Source organism: Taeniopygia guttata, chromosome 5, assembly GCF_048771995.1.
Source record: "Taeniopygia guttata chromosome 5, bTaeGut7.mat, whole genome shotgun sequence".
Lineage (NCBI taxonomy): Eukaryota > Metazoa > Chordata > Aves > Passeriformes > Estrildidae > Taeniopygia > Taeniopygia guttata.
Window position 1 is genome coordinate 41,592,148 of NC_133030.1, and position 27,622 is coordinate 41,619,769.

The 27,622-nt window shown below is 40.8% G+C and overlaps 4 protein-coding genes across 11 annotated transcripts in view; 2 read left to right on the top strand and 2 right to left on the bottom strand.

The window, feature by feature from the left end:
- ZNF410 (zinc finger protein 410) overlaps nt 1–7,977 on the top strand; it is a 20,446-nt gene extending 12,469 nt beyond the window's left edge. For all 3 annotated transcript variants that reach the window (XM_030273155.4, XM_072930246.1, XM_032748505.3), the window contains 8 exons: nt 87–222; nt 514–747; nt 1,037–1,228; nt 2,145–2,304; nt 2,623–2,804; nt 5,502–5,591; nt 6,677–6,802; nt 7,356–7,977. In XM_030273155.4, the coding sequence (XP_030129015.2) occupies nt 87–222; nt 514–747; nt 1,037–1,228; nt 2,145–2,304; nt 2,623–2,804; nt 5,502–5,591; nt 6,677–6,802; nt 7,356–7,540 (1,305 nt within the window). In that variant the 3' untranslated portion in view covers nt 7,541–7,977. The remainder of the gene's footprint in view (nt 1–86; nt 223–513; nt 748–1,036; nt 1,229–2,144; nt 2,305–2,622; nt 2,805–5,501; nt 5,592–6,676; nt 6,803–7,355) is intronic.
- On the bottom strand, nt 3,002–17,878 carry FAM161B (FAM161 centrosomal protein B). Of its 3 annotated transcripts, none has more exons than XM_030273150.4 (8): nt 17,532–17,878; nt 15,796–16,358; nt 13,763–14,100; nt 13,261–13,388; nt 12,812–12,979; nt 12,229–12,328; nt 10,690–10,820; nt 3,002–5,624 (listed from the first exon to the last, which is right to left on the bottom strand). In XM_030273150.4, exons 1-8 carry the CDS (start codon nt 17,678–17,680, stop codon nt 5,588–5,590), a joined length of 1,614 nt encoding a protein of 537 aa, XP_030129010.4. In that variant the 5' UTR covers nt 17,681–17,878; the 3' UTR covers nt 3,002–5,587. The 3 variants fall into 3 exon arrangements, with proteins under 3 accessions (XP_030129010.4, XP_030129008.4, XP_030129011.4); XM_030273148.4 differs by lacking the exon at nt 3,002–5,624 and adding an exon at nt 8,460–10,474; XM_030273151.4 differs by lacking the exon at nt 3,002–5,624 and adding an exon at nt 8,460–10,515.
- A 107-nt stretch (nt 17,879–17,985) lies between these two features.
- Nucleotides 17,986–27,354, top strand: COQ6 (coenzyme Q6, monooxygenase). 3 transcript variants are annotated; one of them, XM_002199878.6, is made up of 12 exons: nt 17,988–18,180; nt 19,972–20,106; nt 20,812–20,870; nt 21,957–22,080; nt 22,519–22,649; nt 23,014–23,121; nt 23,211–23,273; nt 23,589–23,696; nt 24,086–24,288; nt 25,422–25,537; nt 25,928–26,094; nt 27,192–27,354. In XM_002199878.6, exons 1-12 carry the CDS (start codon nt 18,030–18,032, stop codon nt 27,219–27,221), a joined length of 1,395 nt encoding a protein of 464 aa, XP_002199914.5. In that variant the 5' UTR covers nt 17,988–18,029; the 3' UTR covers nt 27,222–27,354. The 3 variants fall into 3 exon arrangements, with proteins under 3 accessions (XP_072786346.1, XP_002199914.5, XP_072786345.1); XM_072930244.1 differs by lacking the exon at nt 17,988–18,180 and adding an exon at nt 18,295–18,313; XM_072930245.1 differs by lacking the exons at nt 25,422–25,537; nt 25,928–26,094; nt 27,192–27,354 and adding an exon at nt 25,199–25,338 and having other exon boundaries at nt 17,986–18,180.
- ENTPD5 (ectonucleoside triphosphate diphosphohydrolase 5 (inactive)) overlaps nt 20,422–27,622 on the bottom strand; it is a 30,397-nt gene continuing 23,196 nt past the window's right edge. The window contains exon 16 of one of the 2 annotated variants that reach the window (XR_012056415.1): nt 20,422–23,053. The gene's annotated coding sequence lies outside the window, so the exon portion shown is untranslated. Of the gene's footprint in view, nt 23,054–23,528; nt 26,970–27,622 lie in introns of those variants that run through there. The other variant, XR_012056416.1, reaches the window with a different exon arrangement.

Here is a 27,622-nt window from a genome sequence, read left to right on the forward strand (position 1 = left end):
AGTAGGGACTACTAGATTGACTGGATTTAGTATATTTTTAAATTATTTGTGCTGCTCTTTTCCTAATCTTCAGTATGTTTTTTCAGCTGCTGGTTCAGTTTGTTCAAAATACTTCTATTCCACTGGGACAAGAACTAGTGGAATCAGAACCAAAAGACATCACCTGTCTCTCTCTGCTTCCTGTTACTGAGACCTCAGAATGCAACAGACTCATGTTGCCAGGTAAAATCTATGTGGCAGATCTTTGTGACCCTGCCCTTCATACAGCTGTCTTTACTTCACCACTCTGGTCCCACTGTTTCTTGCTGATAAGACATTCCAGGGATGGAGGAGCAAGTTCAGCAGAGTGACTGAATCTTCTCATTTAATAGTGAATTCTGACTAGTTAGAAACTTCCTCTTCCCTTCTCTCTCAAGTTCTGGGGCTTTTTTCTTAGGAAAATAATTTCATAGGTGTCCTTTAGTCGTAGCGTATTTATACTTTTATTTACTCTGGTTTCACTTCCCTCATTAGATGATGAAAGAGATCTCACTTCTCCAAGTCACACTAATTCTTCCAAAGATGTTTCTTCATCTGCTGTCTTGAGAAGTCTCCAGGTAAATGTAGGCCCTGATGAAGAGGAAACAAGAGCACAGAACGTACAGAAACCATCTGAACTTCTGTCAACTCCAGAAGCTTCTAATTTATTGCAAGACTTCCAGCCTAGTGACAGCACTTCATTCATTCTTCTCAATCTAACAAGAGCAGGTAATTGTCCTTCTGTTTGTCATCTGGCTGGATATGTCTCAGCAGAATGCCGGAGATACAAGTACAACTCTCTCCCTGCTGCTTATGAAGAGGAAAGATCATGAAATTTGCTGGGCATTATTGGATATTTTCAGAGCATTTAGTCATCAACACCTTTCTACAATTTAGAGATCAGTGGAGACTTTTTCGGGGCAGCTATTTCATCCATGCTATGAACACTAATCTCTGAGAAGCAAAAGAAATTTCCCTCTGTTACATTATTGTTTCACAAATTTGTCTTCTCTTCTAGGGCTGGGGTCTCCCGCAGAGCACTTGGTGTTTGTTCAAGATGAAGCAGAAGATTCTGGCAATGACTTTCTCTCCCACGATAGCACAGACAGCAGTACTCCATGGTTCCTACGAGTGCAAGAATTGGCCCATGACAGTTTAATTGCTGCCACTCGGGCACAGCTCGCAAAGAATGCCAAAGCAAGCAATAATGGTAGGAGATCCATAGATTGTGTCTCAAAAGTTGAATGTTCTATACAAGACCCTTAGTTTCACATTGTTTCTTCCTCTCTTTAATTCTCTCTTGCTTTGAATCAGTTATGACATCTTCAAATAATCAGTGACAGAATGATACAGAACAATTATGCTTTTTTTCTTCATTATAAATAGGCTTCTCATGTTTTCTTGGGGAATGAACTCTAGTGGAACCATCTGTTCATTGTAGACTACTAGTTCTCCAGTACATGTAAAGAATATCTTCTTTCTGAATGCAGCTGCTTGTTTTTCAACTTTTATTTTCACTTCTGAGAGTCTATTTTTTAATACATACTATGAATTATACTTTCTTTTTAGCTCTACTGTGTTTGGAGAGCTGTTTTCTGAAGAATTCATAATTGGATTTCGTCACATGCTTTCTTATTATTTTAATAAATAATTATTTATATTATTATATTATATTATATTATAAATAATTATTTATTATTTTAATAAATAATTGCATGCATGCAAATGCAATATCTCTTATTTTAGCTAAGGTGTTTCTAAAAGCAGCTTAGCTAATAGGTGATAGTTGGCTGACAGTTAAAATTGCTTGTTTGATATTGATATAGAGACCACTTTTACAATTTCTGGTGCATTGGCTTTCTATTCTTTTTGTGATAAGCCTTATCTGGTAGCAGCAGATCTGATCCAGATGGCTTGTTAGGAATACCTGGTAGGGTTTGCAAGTCTGTGTCTGACCCTGTTACAGGCTAGGCAGCAGCATAGGACATGCTTAACAATTAGTATCCAGACACATGCCTGATGTACAATCCTGTATCATATATGATGCTGGTTTTCCTATTAAATTTGACACATTATAGTAATCTGTATATTTTTTTTATTTCAGTAGGCTTTTTTTTTTTTTCCAGGGGAAAATGTTCATCTTTGCACAGGAGATGGGCAGCCAAAAGATTCAAGCCCCATTCCTCATTTATCTCGTGTGGAAAGAAAGCTGAAGTGCACAGTTGAGGGCTGTGATCGGACGTTTGTATGGCCAGCTCACTTCAAGTATCATCTGAAAACACACCGGTGAGCAGAATGAAGCTATTTGTGGTTATGACCTTGAAAAAATGCACTGTCTCTTTGAGATAATGTTAGGTTTTGACATTAACAAGCTGTGAAAATCTGGCATTATTCATATTAATAATACATCTGTTGAGTGCTTTAAGTCAATTATTCTGAAAAACTTGGATTAGATTTATATGATTTTGCAGGTACTTGTCATGTTTGGTTTAGAATTTTTGTATTTTAACAGGTACTGATATTTAATAAAAGAAAGAAGTCAAGTGTTCATGAAAAAATGCATTGCAGTAGCTGGCAATGAAACGGCTTTTTGTTGCTTTCCAGTAACGACCGCTCCTTCACCTGCCCAGCAGAAGGTTGTGGAAAAAGTTTCTACGTCTTGCAGAGGCTGAAGGTGCACATGAGAACTCACAATGGTGAAAAACCCTTTGTGTGCACAGAACTGGGCTGTGGTAAACAGTTCACAACAGCTGGAAATCTGAAGAACCACCTACGAATTCACACTGGTGTGTTTTAGACCTCACCTATTTGTGTTCTGCTGAGGTGGGGTCTTTCCTGAGGAATAAACCACTTCCTCCTCTGTCCTCAAACTACTGAAAGTATTATGTTGTTTACCTCTGCCCTCCATTAATGTCCCTTTTCTGTCAATTCACCTTGATCTATAGGTCAGATAAATCAAGTGCTAATCTCTTACTATTCTGAATAGTTTCACACAGGCTTTACCTGTCAAATGGTGTGTGGTGATGCTGTATTCCGTTCCAACGCGTATTCTGAAGATTCCCTTGCAGTTATGTGATGGAGGGAGGGGTGTGTGAAACTAGACTGTTATCTAGGGAGTAGTTAGTGAACATGACTTCTGAAATAGTGTTTTATAAAGAGGTTATTTGAAACTCCTGAGAGGCGCAATAGCTTAGATAGTAGGAGCTGTACTGACATCTGCCTGACTGACTAGCTTGTGTTACCTATGTTGCTTGTAGAATGACTACATTTGGGACATACGGAGAAATGAGGAATGCAGTGGAATGAGTAGCAAAAATATAGTAGCAAAGAAAAGTAGAAAAAAGCATTAATTAGAATACAGCAGTATGGTGTGCAAACTGCTGTTTGTGCCAATTCTAATTTGGGATGTTAGTGAATGCTGGAGCCTGTGTACTCTCAATTCATGCTCAGCTTTTTATAGTAAATAAACCAAGAACCTTTATTTCACAGTGCTGTATTTTATACATGGTTTGTTTATGATGGCTCCTCTGGAGAATATGATCCTGCCTTTCAGTATTTTTAGAAGTTGGTATAGCAGTCAAAGGGTTTTAGGTGTTTTTGTACTATAAAGTTGTTTGAGAGAGGCACAAAAGTTACTGTTGAAATGACCAGCAATATAATAGTGACCAGCAATTTAATTAATGACCAGGAAAATTCATAGTGAATAAACTGGTGATTTTGTTTGTTTAGTTTTTTAAGCTTTAGGATTATCACAACACTCAAACAAATGGCCCATTTCAGGCTTCTTGGAATATTGTTAGAGATTCCCTGATGGCCTTGCAAGCATTGTATTACAGTTGGTTAACATTTCAAAATAACCTTGACAAGAATGAGAGAACAAGGCCTCCCTGGTAAAATGAAATTACAGATTATGTGGGTCGCCAGCAGCTGTTTGTGCCTTCTGCCTTACTTAAACATGACCGTATGGTATGTGGTTTGTCAATGCACATGGGAAAAGACTGCTATTTTAAAGTATGTGCAGTCTGGCTGGAACACATGGTTTGGGGGCAGATGTTGGGATGTAGTTAAAAACTGTATACCAATAATAAAATTTTGAATGTGTAGTAACAGCAGCTATACTTTTTGCAGTTTTCTTTTGCACTTACAGCTCCCAGCCAAGCTGCAGATTAACTTTATAGGCCCAGCTGATCATGCACAGTCCTCACTGATAAGAGAGTGTTCTGTAACCAGCAGAGTAGTAGCTTCTGGAGGAGTGAACAGCAACTTTCTAAATATGCAAATGGATAATATGGCATTAAGCGTTTGATCAGACCAAAGGTGTTATCAAATTGCAGGTGTAAATAGCTCTAGGGTGTTTTATAGATGGAACTGTGCACTGTTATTTAGGTCAATGATAGTTTTTCCCAACTTCTAAAGATTTATAGCAAGCCAGAAAGTACAAAAGTGTTTGAGACTCTGCTACATATTTCAGTTTTGTAACAGCCATTGGAACATGCTGTGTTGATCCTTTTTGCTTGCAGCTGTCAAATGCTATTGTAGATAAGAGGCTAATAAATGAGCTGCAGGAAAAAGAGTTCTAAAGGCAAAGCCAAAGTAAAAATACCTTTAAAAACAAGTTTACTCTGAAAGAATTACATCTATTTTGTACAATAAATTGTTAAAATAGCTTGCTTAATTTCCTGTGGTCTTGCTATTACTTTTGTACAGGGGTCCAGTTAAAGACTTGAAATCATAAAACATTTTAACATGAAACCATGTTAAACATGGTATATTGAGCTCTTTAGAGGGATGTTGCAGGCAAAAATTTTGTCTGGCTTTATTAAGAGAATGTTCAAAACAGATTAATTTTATTGAACTGCATTAATGTAGTAACCTCACAGTTTATCATAATTTAAATAAATCAAAAATAGCTGGGATATAAATTTCAGCCCATGAGAACAATTTGTGCCTTGAATTACAGTTTCTCCTCACATAGATATAAATGACTGACACATCTCTCACAGGATTTTGGCAAGATCAGCCTGATCTGATATAAAGTATAGAATCTGATATGAAGGGAAATACAGTTAATGGGATTTTTGGCACTGAGAGGCAGAAAGGGAGCAGGACCCTCTGAGTGTGTGGAACGAGACCTGGTTGTTGAGAACTGCAAATAGAAGATGTATCATAGATCAAGTAGGTTTGTATTACTCTATTAAAATTTATATACTTGGAAGATTATCTAGAAACAGTGGGCCCTTGCTTCACTTTTGGTGAATGATGGTCTAAGAATATTTAAAAATAATGCCTCTGTTTCCTCTGGTGAAGAGAATGCTGTAAAAGACTTAGGAAGTTAAGGAGAGGTGTGCAATTTCCATGGAACCCTGATATACGTATGGCCAAATGGGAGAATGGAGTAGATGGAGTCCAGGCTGTTCTCAGGGACTTGAGCAATCAGATTAAGTTGTGATCCCAAAATCTAAGAACTTACTTTTCCCTTGTAGGGGAAAAACCCTTTCTGTGTCAGGCACAGGGATGTGGTCGCTCCTTTGCTGAATACTCCAGTCTTCGGAAACATTTGGTTGTCCACTCAGGTAAGAGTTTTCATCTGACATTCTGTGATCTGTCTGAAAAAAGACCTTTATTGTAGGACTTTGATTTGATTTCCTTAAGAAAAATCCTGGTTTATACAGAACTTCTGGTCATAGTGTTTTTTGACTTCCCTTTCATGGTGCCTGTACCCTATACTCTTTAATTTTTTAGGTTGTTTCTATTTCTGAACTCAAATTACATTTTAAAAATTATTTTTAAAATTGTTTCTAAAATGTCATGAAGTGAATATATTTCATAGCTGCCATTAGATTATTTAAGAGACTCTAGCATCTCTGTATATTAACCACAGTCATTTGAATCTGAAATCTCTTTCAAGTGGATTTCTGCCACAGATAGGGTTTTCTGTTATTTTTTCCTACTACATACTTGTAATTGAACAAAGGTTTAGGTGGAAATGTATTTCACAAGTGTTTCAAAGCTTCTGCCTTCTGTTTTGATTGATCTATCTTAAATATCATCAGCACAATGAAAATGGTATGTTTGGGGAATGGGTGATTTTATTGAGGTAATAACATTTGGGATTGAGTTCTCCATGCTTTTTCTATCCTGTCTCCTTGGCTTCCAGGCCATTGAGCCAAGGAGTATGGACAGGATGCTTGTATTGTGAAAATGATAAACTGCTCTGTAAAATGAAAATCCTTTTACAGTGACAAGTCATCATCAAGTCTCTGCTCAGTAATGTAAACCAGATGCTGCAATTCGTTGTGTGATGGCAGGAGACAGCTTCCTTGCCTCTGGTCATTTTATTCTATATGTGGGACATCAAGTATTTCCATATCAATGAGTAAATTATTTCAAATAACTTGTTCCCTCTCATCAATCTGACTTGAAGATTTTGTGACTCTTTAGACTTGAGTTATCCAACAACTGCCATTACTGATATCTAAACCTCTTCTGTTGTAGAAGCTTATGACCCTCCAGGAGATGGGAACACTTCTCATTCGGTTTTTACTGATAAATTAGTACCAGTGGTATTAACAGCCATTTCAAAACTGTTATTAGTTGATGAGGTCTCTTCTCCCAATTTGGTAATTCTTGGGATATTTCTTCCCCCTTTGGCTCCAAGGAGTGAAGCCCCATCAGTGCCAAATTTGTGGGAAGACATTTTCCCAGAGTGGTAGCAGAAATGTGCATATGAGGAAACACCACTCCCGAATTGGAACAGCTGGCAGCAGGGAGCGAGAACAGCCAGGTAAAGCAGGGAGCACAGTCACTCTGGGGGAAAAGTACAGGAAAAAAAATAAGTGGATGGTTGAAGAAAAGATGTTTGTCCTGATAATATGAGACCACAAGCGAGTAAGAAACAAAAGTCTGTTCCTCTTGGAGATAAAGACTGTTTACCCTTTCCTTTTCTAGGACAGAAGACAAAGGTGTATTTTTGTATGGTGGTCAAGGGGCAGATATGTTTATTATTTTCAAAATCAATATTAATCTAATTGGGGTTTTTATGTGGATTTTTTCCTTTGGTTATGTTTTCTTGTTGCAAGCAGCCTGGGTTTTTACACAATGTGAATTATTTAAAGAGAAAGGCAATCCTGCACAAGATCCCACCATAGTAAGGTTCAAAACAATAAACATAGTATTTTCTATCCATTGGAGCATTGGCTACCCAAAGAGTAGGAATGGATAAAGTAGGTGTCTAGGGAAGAAGTCAATATGACTTGAAGTGGGGCAGGGATTGTATCATATATTGCAGTGTAATTGCATCATGGGAATTTTCTTTTACCCTTTTTTTTTCGCAATAGAGTCACTGATGGGCAGCAGTTTGCTGGAAGAATCAACAGTGCATAGTAAGAATCTCATCTCCATGAACTCTCAGCCCAGCCTTGGTGTTGAGTCTCTGCACCTGCCAGACACTGAGTCAATTATTGGAGTAGAAGAGGGTGAGACCAGCTGCTCTTTTTTCCGCCCTCTTATATGTGGTGACTGAGATGGAATCAATCATTCCTCTTTGAGGCTCACCATATTGCAGTGGGGTGAATGAACATTACTTTAACTGTGCACAGAGGGGTGGGTAGATAGTGGATGAATCCTAAAACTGGAGTTGGAGATCTGCTGGACCAAGTTTCTCTCTTGCAGAGCTTGAAAGGTGAAGTCTGCTTAGGTGTCACTTAGCCCATGTTGTGGAACACCATTACAAAACTGCTTATGCAGTCCATCTCCTAAAGCCTAAACTGTTTGTTTTGCTGGAGCACCTAGGAGCCCCAGCTAAGGACCAGGACCTCATTGTGCTAGGCACTGTTCAAATATTCAGTATCTTGAGCAACAGGCCTTCCTTCCACCCTTTACCTTCAGAGACTATATTCTAATACATCTCACTGTCAGAAGCTGACTTACTATATGAAATAAATGTACTACTTGATATCATTTGGTTACATTTGCTGTGTGTGTTCCTGCTTTTCCCAGTCATTTTTTTCCAAAATGTTTTTGGTATCTCAAGCTCTTTAAATGAGTCTTCCACAAGGTGTTCTGAATATATTAACTTAGAGTCTTCACAACTGGTATTACTGAAAATGCGGAGTTTTGCTAAGGTACTGTGTATCTGTAATAGCTTCTATGCAAAGGAAATGCCTAGAGTTTATATTGCTCCCTAGCTGAATGGAAAGGTAGTGCTGCTGCTGGTACAGGTATTGTAACCTGGAGGTTCATGCAGAAGCTCCACCAGGTACCCGGGAATCAAGGTCTGATGCAGTTTGGCTGCCATCTCAGCAATTGATGGGAGATGCTCCTCTTTTCTCAGTACAGTGAGATGTCATTTTTCTACAGTATTTTTGTAGGTTAGCTGAACATGCTCTAAATTTTGTAACTGACATAACCACGTATTTTCATAAAATGCAAAAATCCAGAACCATAGTTGAAATTCTTTATTTCCACACTATTTTTGAGACATATTAAGAGACTAGAGTTCTCTTTTAGGATAACAGAAATGTAATCCTCTTTTCAGAACAAAACTTTTAGCAACAGAGTTGTGAGTTTCAGTTACTTAGTTTGATGCTTTTACTTTGATCACATTTCTGCAATTTCAGTTTAGGGACCAATATGAAGACTAATTTATTTGTTATTATATTCACGTGTGTCACCTTAGTATTTGTTAAAAGGTTATGGCATAAGAATTTAAATTTTTGTTCCTCCTTTTTTAGGATTTCCCTTTTCATTTCGCATACTTGGAAATTTCTTTTTTCAGCACCGTTAACTATTATTATGGAAATTAGCAACCAATTTTAGTAAATACCCTTTAAAATGTATGTATTAAAATTTCAGTCCCACTGCTCCAAATATATCCATTCAAAGAGGCTTTAAACTACAGACTTAGAGCATGGAAGTAATCTTCTTTCCTTCCTCTTTCAATGTGGCAAGGCACGGTGACAATATGGTTACATCACTGCTCTTTTCCAGAGGGTACCCAGAGAAAGAACAGCCTCTGTATGTCCTACACAATTAAACCTGTGTAGGAACTGGTACACTGGTAACAGCTTTCTGGAACCCTCCAAGGAGCTTAAGCCTGTTCTCAGTGTGGAGACTGAGTCACTAACGAGGATACTGCAGTTTGGTGCATTCAGCCTGTAATGTAGCAGTGTGAAACCCCTGGGCCACAAATCCTTGGATTTAGTACTTTGTTATGATTAAAAATGTCATTATTTCGGTTTTATATCTTTGTCTAATGTTGGTAGCTCTGACAGGCACTTTTTTTCTGATTTGATGATAAGGCTGTGTTGTTACAGTGTAAAGGAAAAAGGATTGAGGTGACAAAGACACATCTTCTATTTAAATAAGTGAGAAAAGGTGACTGATAAGGAAAATTGAGCAATACAGAAACATTATATCAATTTTAAAATATTTTAATGTCAAAGTGCAAAATTCTCAGAAAACATTCCAGATGGAAAGGATTTTTATTTTTGAAATGCTTCTTATAGAGTCAAGTAAAGAGAAATCACTAAAGTGTGAAATGTGCCTTTCAAGATGCACTAGGCATTTGAGCGTAATGTCCTGGCAGGCAACACCTAATCTTTTTTCCTCCAAAATCCATCTTTGATATCACAGTAATCATACAATTAGGGCAATAATTCAAAGTGATGCATTCAAAGTGTTTAATTACAACCTTCTTCATAACGTTGGTTGTTTTTTGAGCCAAATTAATGACCTAAATTGTTAAGATGTTGAAACACTTTTAAATCGTGACACATGAGAGATTTTTTAATATAGGAAGACTGTTGCTTCTTACTAATGAGGGGAAAAAGCAGAGGTGGTAGTGGGTGAATGAAGAACTAACACCAGAGAGACTTCCCTTTGAGTCTTCTACCAAGGTGGGCCAAATTCTGATATTTGTTTTTGTAGAAATACCTTGTTTGAAACCATTCTACCACACGTGTGTCTGAAAAAATGTTTAGCACAGTAGAAGGCATGCTCCCTTTCCTGTGTGCTTCTGTGGCATGAATGCAAGGAGCTGACACGAGAGGATGCACTTTTTCAATCTTTCATATCTATTTTTATCCAAAGATAGTGCTTCAACCTCTCTAACTTCTTTTGTTGCCCATTAAAGGGAAAGAGCTCACACAAGGGACACTTTTGAAGACTAAGGGAGACTGCAGGGTTTGCTGGGCTGAACAAGACATGCTCTAAACAACAGTTGTTTTTCATTACTAAATTCTCCCATCTCACCCCACAGCAATTCTTAGGTGTCAGCTTAAACTATTAAGTTCCTGAGGATTAACCTGGAGGAGAATCTTGAACTAAAGAAGTCAAGAACTGATTGATGGATTCTTCTGCGAGCTTTTATGTTGCAACTCCCTTTGTGCTCAGTTCCTCCTGAGGTACTCCTTCCTGTTCAGTACAGTCATCCTTTTCACCCCGAGGCTCAGGCAGCCTGCAGAAACAGTGATGGGCTAACACCAGAAATGGTTGGCCCTGTGCATATGAAATAGGGTGCAGTTATAGGAATTCAGAGAGAGAAGCCACAACAAGAGCGGTAACGTTGATTTAATTTTTCTACACTAGATTATAGAAACTGGAATGCATTCATGAACAAAGAAAATATTTTTAGTCACAGACAAAAGAGCTGTACTGCATTGTTTTTATTACCTGTGAACATCAGATTCTTCTTCCAGCAAGTCAGTGGCATCTTTCCCTTTCTTCTTTACAAATTCTTCACTTAGGCCAACCTGCTGGAGGGTGTGTCTGTAGCGACGCTCTGCTCCTTGACGAGCATCGTGCTGTGAAATTGAAACTTAAACAGTAAATGCATAGAACTGGGGATTTCCCAATACAGTCAGCTTCTTTTGAAGTGCATATCTGACACTCCTAATGGGGACCAGAGGACAACACAACCTCCCATCCAAAATGTTTGTAATCCATACAGTACAGTACCAAAATTGAACATTAGGGCAATGTCTTACATCTCCCAAAGGCAGAACTCACATTTTTGTGCTTCAGTTATTTTTTTTCTTCCTTCTTCTCTTCTCCTCCTTCTACTGCATTCCAGTCTTACCAGACTGGTATACTTGTGTCTGAGTCCTAACTCTGACATTCAAATCAAAAATATGTGCAAAACCAAAGCCGTGTGCAGTCCTGTAAGTACATTTTCTTGTAAGTGGTAAGAACTAACAACAGTGAAGTTAATAAATGGAGAGCGCCTGTGAAATAGCTTCATATCAGCTCAATTAAAAAACAAGCATCTTGGGTCCTATATCCTCACTGCTTCCAAATGAACCTTTCAACTTAATGTAGTCTGAGATCAGACTAGTTTTCCAGAGGGACTGGCCAGTCCCTAAAGATTAAGGTGTTACATATGGAAGGATCGAAACCTAGTATGAACATGAGTGAACACTATTGATTAATGGTGAATTATTACCAATCTGGTACATGGAAATATTACCAGTATTTATCACACATGCATGCTCTCTGCCTCCATTATCAGAACAGAAAACCTGATCAGGAGGGTACTTTCTGTTGAGAAATTTTAAATCGGCATATTGTCAATGTACTGTCACTGTCTCTAACCAGCTGTAGCTCCTGCAAGGACATGGAATGGAAAGAGAAAACCCCAGGAAAAAGATACAGTACAAACTGCATCTATACCTCAGGTGCAATAGAGATTTGCAGCTGGTACTGTGTGATGGTTGAGATGTGCTGAATGCAGCCCCAGATTGCAAAGCCTTCAGGTGATAAAAGCAACATAACCATCATTAATGTTCTTCTGCAGCAGTAGAGGTACAAAGACAAAGTGCATAACTGGAGAGGGTTTTAAGAAAAAATTTTGCATCTCCAAACTGTAGTCTATGGTATTCAGGTGCAGAATAGGTATTTATTTAATTTATTTAATTTCCAAGACCTTGATTTTGATCAGACCATACATACTTCAGATCAGATTGCAATACATACTAGGAACTGGCAAACTCCTAGAAATAAGCCTGAATGTTTTTTTCAAGGAAAAAAATAGGAAGGAAAAGTATACTTGGGTGGCTTTTCCATGTGTTATTTTGAGTGCAGTCCAGAGACTATGTGACCGTTTGTACCTTCTTATCAATTAATTAATTTGAGACTAGATTCCTCAATGCCTGTCTTAAATACAAGGCAATTTATCCTATTGCCCAGAAACACTCTGGGACTTTGACCACTTACCTTGGTGACCTGTTCAAAAAGGAATGGTCTGTTCTTGACTCGCAGCTTCATTTCTTCTAGCTCTTTTCTGTATTCTTTTGTTCTCTGTTGCATATTTTGCCTGAAATGGAAAAATGACTGTCTACTATAGGTTACCTCTGACTGTAGCTGATCAGGAATGATGACTTCTCAGTGAGTGTTTCATTCTTTAAATCACTTTGGTAATTCTCTTGATTTTGAATGCTGGGGAAAAAAAACCTATTGCTGACAAGTTATGGACCTATTAGCAAAGCTCTTCTAGACTGCAAGCAAGAAACAGGGTTCACATTTTTAGAAAAACTTGTCTCTTATGTGTTCTTTATCAAGTTACACATTACAGTTGACTGGCTTGTACAAATTAGTTTCTACAAATGTTAATCTAAAGGAAACAGTTCTGTATGGAAGGACAAGTGTGGAATTGCCAAGATATCCAAATGAATGTGGAATGGATACAATAGCTAGAAAGGTTAGGAATGTTTTTAGACTCAGTCTGTCCTAAATAAGAATTATCTGATGATCTTCATCAAGAGCAAAAGGTTATTTTTGCGCAGAGTAGGATACTGACCTGTTCTGTTTTGACTTCTCCTTTTGTGTTTCCTTCAGACTTTTATGAGGATCCAGTGCTTTTGCTCGGCTGTTCACAGACTTTTGCATAGCTTGACATTTAATTTTCTGTTTCTCCAGCCAATAAATTCCTTCTTTGTCCCCTTCCTTTTTGTTATCTTGGGCATATCTATATGGAAAAAAAGTTACTGATGAGCCTAAGTAGAATGCCAAATCACATGCTAGGTGGGAATTTCACTTTTGTAGTCCTCTAAGGAGAAAAAGCAAAATTTCAGCCATACAAGTGTACAGTTTCCAAAGCAACTGGGAGACAGAGAAAGACTTGGCAAAGAAAGAAGACAGAGAAACATTTAGGAAATGTATAGTTGATGTGATGAGGGAAAACACTGGTGTTTTTTCCTCCATATTGGTCAGTAGTTGTACAGTCTTGTAGACAAACTTTCTACCTACCTAATAGCTGATTCCCTCTTTCTAGTTGCATCTGTAATATGCACAGGAAGTGTGTTGGAAGAGAGAGAAGAAAGTCCAGGCAGAGAGTGACTTTTTTGCACTGAAACCTTGGAAAGCTCCTGAGAATCCTGAAAGAAATGAAACTTCATTCAGTGTATTTGTTCACAGACAGTTGCTAGTACTGAATGTCCTCTCTTATTTGCCTACCAAAGAGAACAGCTGGGGTATGAGGATGCACTCATTCTTCTCTTCCATCAGCAGAGATTTACATGTGGATGGGTTGAGGGACAAGGGGAAGGAGACATAAGAAAGGGTGACTGAGCCTTAGCTGTCATAGCTCATCTCTGTGTAGAATTTTGTTCTCTTGTTTGGCCTAGAATTCTGCAGTACTCTCAATACAAGTGCAGATGTCACAGGATGTTAACCATTAATAATTAAATGCTATAAACTTGAGAAATTGGTATCTTGAAAGCAGTACCACCGAACTATCCAGCTATCTCACCTTGCTCTTTTCATTAGCTTGCCTCTGCCTGGCATGGAGATTGGAGGTTCTCAGCTTGAATGGCTTATTACGAGTTGGCTCTTTGATTTCTTGTCTCCTTACTGTTTTCCTCTGAAACGCCCAGTAAAGTTCTTCAAAATCTGGTATTGTTGGATTAATCCTTGGTTTGAAGCTGAAACTTTTGTCCTGTAAGAAGCCAAGTTTTTCCTGCTTAGTTCTGGTGGCAGTTCGGGACTGAGGCTCCCTCCGACAGTTGCTGGTATCTATAGGAGCTACGGAGCTCTCTAGCAAATCCTTTGCTCTCATTTGAATACGGATTTCCCTGTAGAGTTCAGCTTCTAAAGGATCAAAAGGAAAGCAATGAGGACAGTGTGAGTGACATAAAAGGCTGAGAAATTGCCACCGCCCAAGTCTAAACTTTCTATTATGATAGCAGCTACACATATAGGAGAGACCAAACATCCTGTGCTCTTTTTCCCTTTTTCAGCCCCTCTCTCCTCTGCCTCCCAGGGAAAATAATTCAAAGATAACAGTAAAACCATGGCAGGGACTTTTTCTTAGGCATGCATTTCTAGATATATTTTACTTACTGGAGCAATAATTGAACAGGACTTCTCCTATTCTTAGGGATATCAGATAACTTGTGCCCTTTGTCTCCTTAGCCTTGCAGAAGGGTTAATCTTCCATACTAGTCCCATACTTTTTATATGGGACTTACAGCCATTTTGAGTGGTACAAATGAGTTGTAACAGATGATAGCTTTTCCATGTAATCTCCATCAGTAATTGTCTATATTGGAAAAGCTTTTAAGTAAGGAATATTTGACAGCTAGATCACATTTTGTGACTTTCGTGACAAACTTTCCATAGGGTATGTTTCAGATTATAGCATCAAACTGAAGTCCTTCCCTGTGCAGCACTAAATATTTATGAAAATGCAGACAGTTGGCTGGGGTTGGTTTTTTGCTTTTAGGAAAAGAAAATCAATACTGCTGTTTGCAAAGTAAGATGGTTTTGAGTCAATTTATAGGTATTCATTGCCTGAAGTATGAAATGTTAATTTCTTCTCCCTTCTCATATGCCAAATAGAACAATGGTTTGTCCTTTCCTGCCTTTTACTTTTCTAATCTATTTATGTTAAACCAGAATGTTTTCTGATGAAAACTGAACCGGTGTATCCTCAAGAAGAAATCACAGAAACAGTAAAAAAGGAGAAAAGAATGAGAAAAGCCATGAGAATTATTAAGGACAGGCTTAGTTCCCACTTTCAAGCATCAAGTCTGAATTGCTTACTTCACACTTTCAACTGTGGTGGCTTAAGCCATCTGAAAGCAGACAAGCATCTGGAACATTTCCTTGGCTGCCCTGACTAGAATGATCCTGGCACCTACTTTCCCCATTTTAGCAACATTTGAGCCAGTGCAAGTGGGAAGGCAACTGGAAACATCAGAGGATGGCAGGAGAAACTGGACTATTACACTATCACTTAAAACCAAACAAATTGGCTGATTTGGGATCAGGAAATATTTCTCTTCTCTCCTAGGGGTTCTGTGTAGAATGGATCACTTGGGTAGGAGTAAAATTGTCAGATCTAAGATACTGCATAGACCTTGGAGATCTATGGCACTACATCTGTCTTCATGTTTGTGCTACAAATCATCTCAGTCCCTTTAGTGTAACCAAAGGTATGGAATCCAGTGAAGGGAAAGATTCCCAAACTGTCACGATCTGCAGCAAAATGGGTACGGAAATCTGTCTGAAGAGCTCAGTATGCCCATGTTTTCTGGGAAGTGGAACAGAATTGCTGTTGCTGACACTCATACAGGACTACTAAACTTAGGGTACTCTACTGCAAGGGTGTCTAAACAAATGTAATGACCAGTGACACACAGGAGACTCAACAACACCAGGGGACACTGGCTTTAGGCTCCAAGTGATGCCATATGAGCCATGATCTTACCTCCCAGCATGGAGACAGCTGGGACAAGGGACAGGCAGGGAGGTGCTTTTACAGAAAGAGCCCTGGCATGTTACCTTTGAGTTTATCTCCAAGAAGTGAGTCATAAGTAGATTTAGGAACTTTTTTACTGGCTTGCTTCTGTTTGGAGCTCTCATTTGGGGCTGCTGCTGCCAGGAATTTTTGTCTGATAGCTTCTTTCTTTTTCTCTTCCTTCTCCAGAAAACTGAAGGGCCGCTGTGTTGAAAGTAGCAGCTCCTTTCTTTTCTGTGTTGCTGCTTGCCTGCGAATCTCATTCTGCTCCATTATTTCCTGATAAAGGGGCAGAAACACATGGGCAGGTACAGGCTGTGCCCGGAATTGTTTCTGACATTCAGCTTCATCCTGGCTTTGCCTTTTGTCTCTTTGTTTGTCTAGTTCAAGAAACATGTATGACTTCATCAACTCGGACTTTTTGCGAGCTTCCCGCAGGGTCATTTTGAAAGGCTGAGGGATGGTGATGGAAGGAATCCAGGGAGATGAAGCGCTTTTTGGCCTCAAGCGGGACTTAGGAAAGAAGTGAGGCTTTTGCTGATCCCAGGTACTGTCTGAGGTGAGGTCGGTCAAAGAACTGGACTGCCTTATGTTACCAGATGTATGACTAAGACAAACACATTATGAAGGGGAAATTAGTGACATTATTAAAAAACAGAGTTAAAAGAAGGGAGACACTACTGATTAAGAGAAAGACACCGCAGGCTGAGCTGGTTGTTAAAAGACAAGCCTAGGGTTTGTCATTCTCAGGCTACATATTTCGCTTTGCTACCAAAATTTGCGAGCAGAGCTTTGTTTGTTTTGTTTTCCATGTATAAAATGGAAGTTGGGCTACTTAGCTTTGTCATGCAATTTATTATGCTGCAAGCACTCTGTTGCCAGAAAGGCCACAAGCAAACCATAAAGTTCCAACTTTAGGGTTATCTTGCTAACAGCTACTCAAAATAACAGACGAATGCAGAAGAGGCAATCAGGCACACAGATGCACAAATCCCAACAAACACTACCAAACACTAGCATTCCTGGGATGCTGATGGGAACGTCATTACAAGAAACTGCTTTAGTGTGACGTTTGAGAGGTTCAGCTGGAAACTTTGTTCCTGAGAAGATGACCATATTATTGATAATAAGGAAAAAAACCCACCTGAGACTATCCTGGGTCTCATGAAAATAGCAAACATCTCCTAGGATGTGTGAGGATGATTGTGAAAGTGAACAAAACTTAGATTTTAGGGAAGGAATAAATGCAGGCAAAAGGAAGGAACAAGGTGAATCAGAGTGGACCAAGAACAGCAAAGGGGAAAAAAGTGGGGGAGACAGAAGGTGCAGATCATGTGTGAACAGAGTCCTGGTCAATACACTTGCTGGTAATTGCCGCAGTCTCTTCTTCATAAACTATTTCATTTGTAAGAGTGCACGTGTGACCTGCTAGTGAATGCAAAGCTAGATTAACCACAAGGAAAGTCATCTGAGAGCTCGACCTTGGAAAGACCACAGCTCTGAAGACTGGATACTGGATAGAAATGTGTGTCATCTGCTGGCACATTTCAAGCATGATTAGCTGATGAGTGAGGCGGGGATTTGTGCTGTTCGTGTTTTATGTGAAAGCCGCTTACGTGGGCACCTGCTGACCCCATCCTCCCGGATTTGACTACACTTGTGGCCAGTGTTTTGGCACTATACACGTGCATTTTGGGACTTCATGCTCCGCATCCTCCTTGACCAGAAGGAGAAGGAATCCTGAACCCCATCCTGCCATCCTTACCAGGTATCGTCCTACCTGAGAGCCTCCCTCAGCTTCTCACGCAGAACTTCCGCCTCCCTCCTGAAACCCTCCAGCTCCTCATCTTCTTCGAACACCCCGAGGTCACCCCATAACTCTGCCTGGCACGGTACGCCCGGTTCTAACGGAGACCGCCGGCCCCCCATCCCGATAGGATGTTCCCAGCTCCTTGCCCGGCGGCGGGGAACGCAGGAGTCGGCGTGTTACAGCCTGAGGCGATGTCGCGTCACCTGTAAAAAACGAAATAAATCGGGAAGTGCTGGTTTTGGGCTTGCGAACCCGCCTCCCCGCCCGGGAGCTCCGCGGCCAGGTCCCCACTCGACCGCGGGCCGCCGCCTCAGCCCGCCCCGCCCCGGCCTGCACCAATCAGCGCGGCCGGCGCCGCTCGGGCCCGCCCACCTGGCCTCACGCAGCCAATCAGAGGCGAGGCCGGCGGCGCGCGCGGTGTTGTCATGGTGCCGCGGCGCCGCTTCCGCCGCCGTCAGTTCCGCGGCGATGGCGGCGCTGCGCGGGCGGGCGCTGCTCCTAGCGCGCCTCAGGGCCGGGCCCCGCGCCCCGCTCCACTCCGCCGCCTCCGCCACGCCGCTCTACGACGTTCTGGTGTCGGGCGGGGGCATGGTCGGGAGCGCCATGGCCGCCGTGCTGGGTAAGGCTGTGACCCGCTCACCCGCAGGGGGATATAACCGTGTATAGGACCTCAGTGTCCAGGGTCCTGCTGAAGGATCCTTGATCCTGCGTCCTGGTGTGACGGCGCTCTAAAGCTGACCTAAGGCTGTTTGGTGAGCTGGTCACTGATGAGCCTCGCTGTATCCGTGTGTGTGCACAGCTGTTAATGGGGCCATTAACTACAGTTTTATAGGCTATGGTGTTTCTGTCAAACTTGCTTATCCTTAAATAGCTGATGGATAATGTCATCCATGCTAAAATGCTTTTCTGATTATAGAATCATAGAATGGGTTGGAAGGGGCCTTAAACATCACCTAGTTCCAACCCTTTGCTGTGTGCAGGGACACTTTTCATTGACCAGGTTGGTCCGAGCCACATCCAGCCTGGCCTCAAACACCTCCAGGGTTGGAACATTTACAGCTTCTCCGAGCAACCTGTTCCAGTGTCTCACCATCTTCACAGCAAAGAACTTCCTTCTAATATCTAATCTAAGCCTACTCTCTTTCACTTTGAATCCATTTTCCCTTGTCCTGTCACTACATGATCTTGTAAAAAGTCTCTTTTTTGTCTTTCTTGTTGGCTCTCTTCAGGTACTGTAAGGCCACATTTCAGTCACCCCTAAGCCATCTCTTTTCCAGGCTGAACAAACCCAATTTGCTCAGTCTTTCCTTGTAGGAGAGGTTCTCCATCTCTCTAATCTTTATGTATTATCTGATTCTAAATTTCATTGTCTAACCCTGTATTTTAAACACTGGAATAGCAAGTTAAAATGGATTTCTGCTTGCTTTGTATCATTAGAGATCCTGAGAGTACTGACTGCTCCTTTATTTTAAACATGGATTCAGAAGGGTGCAGTAGTGGCAAAAGCTAAAAAAAAAAAAATAATGCCCAGAAGATCAAAGATCCCAAGAATAAGAGCTTTGCAAGTATAAGGATTTACCTTGCAAACTTAAGTTCTGCTTGTATTGTTAAACAAGAGTCCAGTGGATTTGAGAGGGCATAAGGATCCCCTCCAGCAGTGCTACGTAAGGCTGACAAGCAGGTTTGGGACCTCTCAGGAGACGAGGTTATTGCTGTGCATAATCTAGAAAATATGCCAGGACACTGCTGTTTTCAGGGCTGCTGCAGTAGTAAACTCGAGATGTTGCAAGGGCACCACTTCTGTCCTAAATGCCTTCTGCATCTGTAGTGGTTGGGATGCTGCAAGCATGGCCAGATCAGCTGCAGTGTTTTGCACTTTACTTGGGTCTTCTTTTTTTTTTTCAGTTCTCTTTAACTGGAAGTTTAAAGTCTAAACTGCCTGTGCTATCCCATTGTCAGAATGTAAGGACAGACAAAATATTAACTTAATTGCTACATATCACAGTTTTATTTTGATCTCTTCTTCTAAAAGGAGAATTTATGTTTAAGCTCTGGAAAACGTATTCTGGAGTAAACATGGAATAAACTTTGCAGATTGCACTTTATAATACTCTAGTAATAAATTTTCATTAAAAAATGGCACAAATTTGTACTAATATGTAAGCTTTATGTAAAAGGGAAATATGTAATCCTTGCTTTAGCTGCAAAAGAGTTGTCCATCTCAGTAACAGGACTGTAGTCATAAAGTTTTAACATACAAAAGTTACCCTGCCTGGTCAAAATCTGCATTGTATATGTATTTCTTTATTAAGTGTTGCATCTATTCTGTCTTACTACAAAAACTCAGGTGTTTTGTTTTTGAGATTTTTGGCAGGAGCATTGTAACAAAGCATGTGTTTGCTTATTTTAGGGCATGACATCCACTTCCATGATAAAAAGATTGCTTTGCTGGAGGCTGGTCCTAGGAAAGAATATGATCACATGCCAGACAGTTACAGCAACAGGGTCAGTTCCATCTCCCCAGGATCAGCAACCCTCCTAAGCAGTAAGTATGATTTTGTTGTTTGCATTTTTAACATTTATATTTGAGTTGGTTTTGTTTAAACAAAAACCCTTTTGACCATGTGTTGCCTTCGCCCTAATATCAGTAGAATTATTTGCCTTCATCTCTACATGCTGAGTTGTGGTTATTAAATCCAAATTCCCTTGATAACAGGGACCTGTGTTCTGGTATCTTAGTTTGATTTGTTACTATATAAGTATTTGTGACTTTAGATTAGTGAAAGGTTGAAAGGTGCTCTCTACAGCACCTGGAATGTTCTATTCACAAAAGAAGCTTTGTGGTCTGGTAACTCAGTCCTCAATTAATGATATTTAATTGTCATTTTAAAGAGATATTTGAGGTTTGATTCCTTAAGGAAAAAGCAATGTTCTCTACAATAATGGCTGTGCATTTCTGTGTCTGTTTTATTACCCAGTGATGGGACAGTAAAAGTTGTCTGTTAGATCAGAGGTTCATGGAGAGCTCTTGTTTCTTTCCTGCTGCCTTGTGTTAACAGTAAACAATGTGATTCTGGAGCCGTGATAGCACTGAGGCAGACCTGGCACTGTCTAGGGATTGTGCAAGCCAAGCCTGAGCGTAGTCAGGGAAGGGTAGAGGAGAGTGTGGAGTGAGCTTCAGTTTTGTTTTGGTCTCAGTGTCCCACATGAACCTGTATCTCCGTGTATTTCTGTCCTTTTTCTATTTCAGGTTGTGGTGCCTGGGATCATGTCTGCAGCCTGAGACTCAAACCATTCCGGCGAATGCAGGTACCTGACTTCGGGCTGCAGATACACCATGTGTCTGTCTACTCTGAATTCTCAAAAGTACTTGCATCAATGACACAAAGGTTTTTCTCTCTATGGTAAAGGGCAGGTCATGCTTATGTTCATTTCTGTTCCTTTTTTGTGGGTACCAGTCTGCTCAGAAATACCCGTCCTTGGGGTCTTGATGTTACAGGCTGAAAGGTGGATTCTTAATGGCAGTTGTGGATGTTGAGGCTTGGGTATTAGCAGGAAATAATGGTAAAGGGTGTATTGGTTTGGCTGGGATAGAGTTTCTTTTCTTCATGGTGGTTTGTATGGGACAGTGTTTCAGATTTGTGTTGAAAACTGTTGATAACACAGGGATGTTTTAGTTATTGCTGAGCAGTGCTTACACAGTGCCAAGGGTTTCTCACACTGCCCTGCCAGCGAGCAGGCTGGGGGTGCACAAGGAGCTGGGAGGGTACACAGGCTGGACTACTGACCCTGACTGATAATCCATACCATATGCTGTCATGCTCAGCAATAAAAGCTGAGAAAAAGAAAGAAGGATGGGAAGTTTGGAGTGATGATGTTTGCCTTCCCAAGTAACCATTATGCTGGATGGGGCCCTCCTCTCCTGGAGATGGCTAAACACATGCTTGCCCTTGGGAAGCAGTGAATTAATTCCTTGGTTTGCTTTGCTTGAACATGTGGCTTTTGCTTTTCTTATTAAACTGCATTTACCTCAAGCCATGAGTTTCACCTTCCAGTTTTCTTCCCCATCCCAGTGCAGGGGAGTAAGGAAGCAGCTGCATGGGGCTGAGCTGCCTGCTAGGGTTAACCTACAGCAAGGTTTTAGCATAGCTCCATATGTCAATTGTGAAACAGAAAAGTAGGGATGAAAAACTTGACTTGGAATTACTTTTGAGCTTAATCTAAATAATTTAATGAAATTCGTTTTGTGGTACACTTTTGTAGCTGGGAATGGACCGTAATCCAGGATGTTTCCTCTAGTTCTGTGTTCCTAGCTTACTGTGTCTTTTTGCTGTTAAGTTCCTGAAATGGGCTTCTTTATCACATAGTTTTATGTAATGTATTTTTTCTTTGTAGGTGTGGGATGCTTGTTCAGAAGCCATGATCGTTTTTGAGAAAGATGACTTAGATGACATGGGTTACATAGTGGAGAATGATGTCATTATGTCTGCTCTCACAAAACAGTTAGATGCAGTAGCAGGTAGTGGACAACTTCTTCCATGTTTTATTTCCTGCAGATAGCTTTCAGTTACTTGCCTTCTATTGTGTGCTAAGTCTTGAGAGGGAGAAATTGGTCTAACAAGTAGCTCTTGAGAAATGGTCAACTTCTGGCATTGGGAAGGGAGGGAGAAATCTGACTTCCAAAGGCTACAGAGCAGGAAAGCACTTGCATATGTAGTTCTCCAGAATACAGTCTCTCCAAAATTTGACTTAATTAAAAAATCTGTATCTCCTTGTCCAAAGCAGACCTTACAGTGACAAGGGGCTGTCCATATCTGTTTTCTCAGGATGCCTTGAGAATTGTAGGGTAAGCTCCTAGGGTGCTGTTAAGACACGCGTGGCCTTGGCTGTTGTAGTGATGTTTCCTTCTTTCCTGTCCGTGTCGTGCTGTGACCATGGTACTCTGTGTTCCCATCAGATCGGGTGGAGGTTTTCTACAGGAGCAAAGCAGTTGGGTACACCTGGCCCCTTCCTTCCCATGGCTGTGACACAAGCCCTTGGGTCCAAGTTGAGTTAGCTGATGGACGCAGACTTCAGACCAAGCTGCTGGTAACTAAGCTCTTTATTTCTGTTGATAAGGAATCATCTCTAACCCAGATCCTTTCCACTGGATTTGGCTCCAATTCCATGTGTGCTGCTCCGCCCACGTGGAGTGCTAGAGTGAGGTGAGTGGCTAACCCTGTCAGAGAGGGTGTGGGACACCGGCCATTGCCTTCTCTCTGCCAGGTGCAAGGAGATGCTGCTGAATTCAAGCAGAAGGGGCCTCCTCTTCTGGTATTGGGGGGATTTTTTTTTTTGTTCTGAATGAACAGACAATACACAGATGCAGGCTGAGGTTTTTAGAGTGAAGTACTAGCTCCTAATCTTTTTACGAGCTGCTGAAGAAGTTGCTTTGCATCTCTTTCTTTTACAGATTGGTGCGGATGGTCATAACTCTCTGGTCCGGAAGGAAGCTGAAATTAAGAACATTGAACATCAGTATGACCAGTCAGCTGTGGTGGCAACTCTCCATTTATCTGAGGTAAAATTCTGCTCAACTGACTCTTCCATGAGCAGCAGAACCTAAGAGGATGATCTGTCTTGCTGTGCCCTTGCTTCTTTCCACTGTAGGCCACAGACAACAATGTAGCATGGCAGCGGTTCCTTCCCACTGGGCCAATTGCGCTTCTTCCGGTAAGGTGTCTATTTTTTTTAATGTTTTGAAAAATTTTTGTACTCTAGTAACTTTATTTGTGTCCATGCCTTTCTGTATTGGTTCTGTCTCTTAAGAATTTGCATATCTGCCCTACACTCATTTATTGTGCTTTCCCCTCCTGCCGTCTCACTTTATCCTTGGCATTTCCCATTTGTAACAAGTTGGGCTGGAACTGTAATTTTCAGAGGGACTGACAGGGTGAGGCAGGGCAGTGGGGAAATCTTTGCACTGAGTTGTTTTTTTTTTTTTTTTTGCTTCTTTTGATATTTACTACTGACATTCTCTTTAACTAGCTGTCTGACACTGCCAGCTCTCTGGTCTGGTCTACATCTCATGACCATGCATCAGAACTTGTCGCTATGGATGAGGAAAGCTTTGTGGATAGCATCAACTCTGCCTTTGTGAGTATCAGCCTCGTGACAGGGAAGAGACTTTTAGAATGGAATTCTGTAGCTTAAACAACAGTAATGGGATAGATGGATTCTGAAGTTGCTTCCTCTGGTGAGAATGATACTAATGGGGCACTTAGCAAAGAAAGATGACCCCTTGAGACTAAATTAGGTTAGTTCTGAGAGTCACAGAAGTTAACCTAAATTTCCAAAAGGTAAGAAGAGTAGGCTTATCCTAGTTGGAAATTTGTATGTCCCAAAATGGTGAAGATAGTTTTTTCTACTGTATAGTTTTGTCCAAGTGGTTAAAATTTAGTATTTAGAACTCAGATTTTCTTTGGCTGGGTTCTTTTATGGGTCTAGTTTGGGTCAGCTTCCAAAGATTTGTTTATCTGTTTCAGTGGAGCAACATAAACCACTCTGACTTCATTGACACTGCTGGGGCCATGTTTCGTTCTGCCATTTCACTCCTGAAGCCCTCAGGGACTGCAGTCCGTCAGCTGCCCCCAAGTGTTGCTAAAGTAGATCCAGAGAGCCGAGCCATGTTCCCTCTTGGAATGGGCCACGCGACAGAATATGTCCAGCACCGTGTGGCTCTTATCGGGTAAGGTCCTCAGTGGCAGCCCTTGGGTGAGTGGGTGGCATGTGGTTAGAAGGGATGTGAGGACAGCAACACCCAGTCAACAAATTAGATGTTAGAAGTGATACATTGTTCCAGTTTGACTTTACCCAGACTGAGTTTGTTCTGTGTGCCCTCACATCCTTTTGTATGAATAGCTTTCTGCCCATTATCTGTGCTTTCTGTGTAAATTGAAAGATGATTATTTCCCTTTCCTGGTTTGTACAGTCCAGTGAAACAATCCAGTATCTCATGCTGGATCTGTACTTTTCCTTACGTTGTACCAGCCATTCTGTGCACCACTTTGAGTTAGTTTTAAACTCACCTTTTTTAAACACAAATGACAAAAATTACTCCATGTGAGATGTCAGAGACTTTTGTATGGTGGCCTATTCAAACAGGAAAATACCTCATGTCTTATATTCTAAGGTCGCATGTACTTTCATGTCTGCCCCAGCTGCAGTGTGGTGGTAGATTTTAGTAATTCTTGGATGCTGTGCTACCCTTTTGTGTGGTACGCTTTTCATCTATCCAACCTGTGAACCACCCTATGCTTGGGAGCATGCTGTGCTTTATAGCTTGGTAAAGCACATGATCTTGCATTTCATATCAAAACTTAATTTAACTTCTCTAACTTTGTGGCTCCCATATCAATGTTTGTCTTTAAGCTTTACAGATAAATCTGTTCACAGAAGAGCCCAGTTTTGTTTCCATTCAATGATAACCCCACCTCTCCCTTATACTCATGATGTCTGTCCCCTCTGTGTTTGTGCAATGTGCCATTGTTGCGCTGTGTCCTGTTGTGCTGAGGTCACTTACAGAAACATAAAGTCCTGTTCCACGTGTGATCTGAGAGGACTTTGGCTAGTCACTTCTTTATAATTTTTCCTTTCAGACCTGCTTTTTGTTACCTCCCCTATGTCTTGCTTCTTACAACTGGAGAGGCAGTCAGGTAGTTCAGCATAGCATGCAAGGAGGTACTGGATAAAGTGCATATGCTGCTCTAAGGTGGTTCATTGCAAAGAGGTGAGGAGTGCTACACTGATCCCTTCTGGAGTTTGTCAGCCACTGTAGCTTCTTCAAGGAGGGAAATAAACTTCTGTCTTCTCTTGTTCCAGGGATGCAGCACACAGAGTCCACCCACTTGCAGGACAAGGAGTGAACCTGGGCTTTGGTGATATTGCATGTTTAGCTCATCACCTCAGTGCAGCAGCCTTCAGCGGGAGTGATCTGGGTAAGGATCCAAGCTAACACAAGGGCAGTAAAGGATTAGTCTTCCAGGCCTTTGCTGCTGTACCTCTGGTTAAGCATGCTGCTGTCTTGTGTTTGAAAGTTTGTTAAAGTGAAGCTATTCTGATGTCCATTGGCTGTGAAGCAGTTCACAATTTTTGAATGCAGTTTCCATCCCACGAATCTTAAAACTGCTTTTAAAAAAATAAAGCTTGCAGGATAGCAGTTAGAGATGTGGTGAGATGAAGAGCACTAGCTGGTGGAAAGAGATCTTTATTGAGATGGACCATTTCTCTGTTCTCTTTCCCTTCCAGAGAAAACTGCTCTATAGATAAGATGCACAATTGTTTGTGGCACATCAAGTGTAATAGAAACATTGAATTATATCTTCCAGGCTCCTTAAAACACCTCCTCAAGTTTGAAACAGAACGTCAGAGGCATAATGTCTCCTTGATAGCTGCTACTGATGTGCTAAAAAGGCTATACTCTACCACACTGGCTCCTCTGGTGTTGCTGAGAACATGGGGATTGCAAGCAACAAATGCCCTGCCTCCTGTCAAAGTAAGGATCTCACTTCAGTGAGGGCTGTAGGAATTGTCCAAAACTATTAATGAAATATGCACAAGATGTAAAGATCTTTGTTTGTTTTAAATGAAACATTTTTTGCTAGTTTAAACTGGAGGGTTTGTGTCCTGAATGGGCCTGAGGAGTTCCTAAATAACTGATAGCTCAGTAGTGAATTTTTTTCCCTGCAGCACAAGGGAATATAAAAGATCTAAAAGGGAATATAAAAGATCTAAGTGTCTTTTATTCTGTATCAGTAATTAGGAGTTAGAGGTAATCAGAAGTCTTTGGCTTTATTTTGCTATGGAATTAAAATGTTAAACCTTGAATTGTATTCCAGCAATGCAGAGAGAAAACAGGCTTTTGAAGACACATCTTCACTAAGGGATTGGGTGACTTCATAGATACAATGTGCAGCTCACACTTAACTGGTGTTTCTGTGCTGGTGTGCCTTGTGAATTGTTCCCTCATGGCAGAAGTTCAAGTCTCTATAATGGAAATTACCTGAGGAAGGCAGTGGTGAGGAGTTTCTGTCTTAGACCCTCTGTTTGCAGCCTATCTGCCTGAACTTCTCACCCTCTTGACCTAGTTGCTGGATTTTTGTGAGGTTACTTAAGCCATCTGCTCTCAAAGCTCCCAAGCACCAGCACATTAGATTCTCATTTTTGGATTTCAATTTTTCTTTCATTTATTCTCCTTCTTTATATTAAACACAGGTGCCCTGTTTCCTTTGTGTTATGGTCACAGTTGAGACACTTCCTCAATTGAAAATCAGTACATTCCTAAGGCAGAGCAGCTGCCACTGGCATGGTGTCTTCATTAAGGAAGACTATGCTGCTGCTTCAGTGCTCAGAATTTTTTTTCCTCTTTCTCTGTTTAAAAGGAAAAAACAAACAAAAATGACTTTTCTGAGAACAGAACCCATTCGTAATACTGATTTTGTGTTACTTGGGAAGGACATAGGGAAAGGTTCTCTGCACATGGCTAGAAAGACTGGCCAAGAACTGTTGTTCATTTATAGGAAAGGGAATGTGCCTAAAGGTTCTTTCTAAAACACACACTTATGAATTACTTCTCATTTTCTTCTCTTTTAGGAGCAAATCATGGCTTTTGCCAGCAAGTGATCTATTGTCAGTCTGCCTGTCAGCAGCTTGCCCGTGAATGCATTGCCCTTGAAAGGACTGTGACTGACTTGAATATTTGAATTTTTATTTTCATTTACAATAAAACTGAGGGACTGAACTGTGTATTACCCCATCCACTAGTTTATGCAAAAGCTGTCTCATTTGCCCTCCTCAAGGGGATTTAGGGTTTATTTCCATAGTACCATGATGTCTTTAGCCACAGAACTAAGTGTAGTATGTGCTTTTAATTTGGGCCTCATGAATTGAAGATGGAGGTGAAAACAGCTGTCTGTCTTTTGCCAAACACAGTGCTGAATTTTGCCAACTGCTGGCTAATTTGTAACAGCTTTTGCTGCTTAATTACTTTCAGTTTCTTCTGATATGATTTCTAGAGCTGTAAA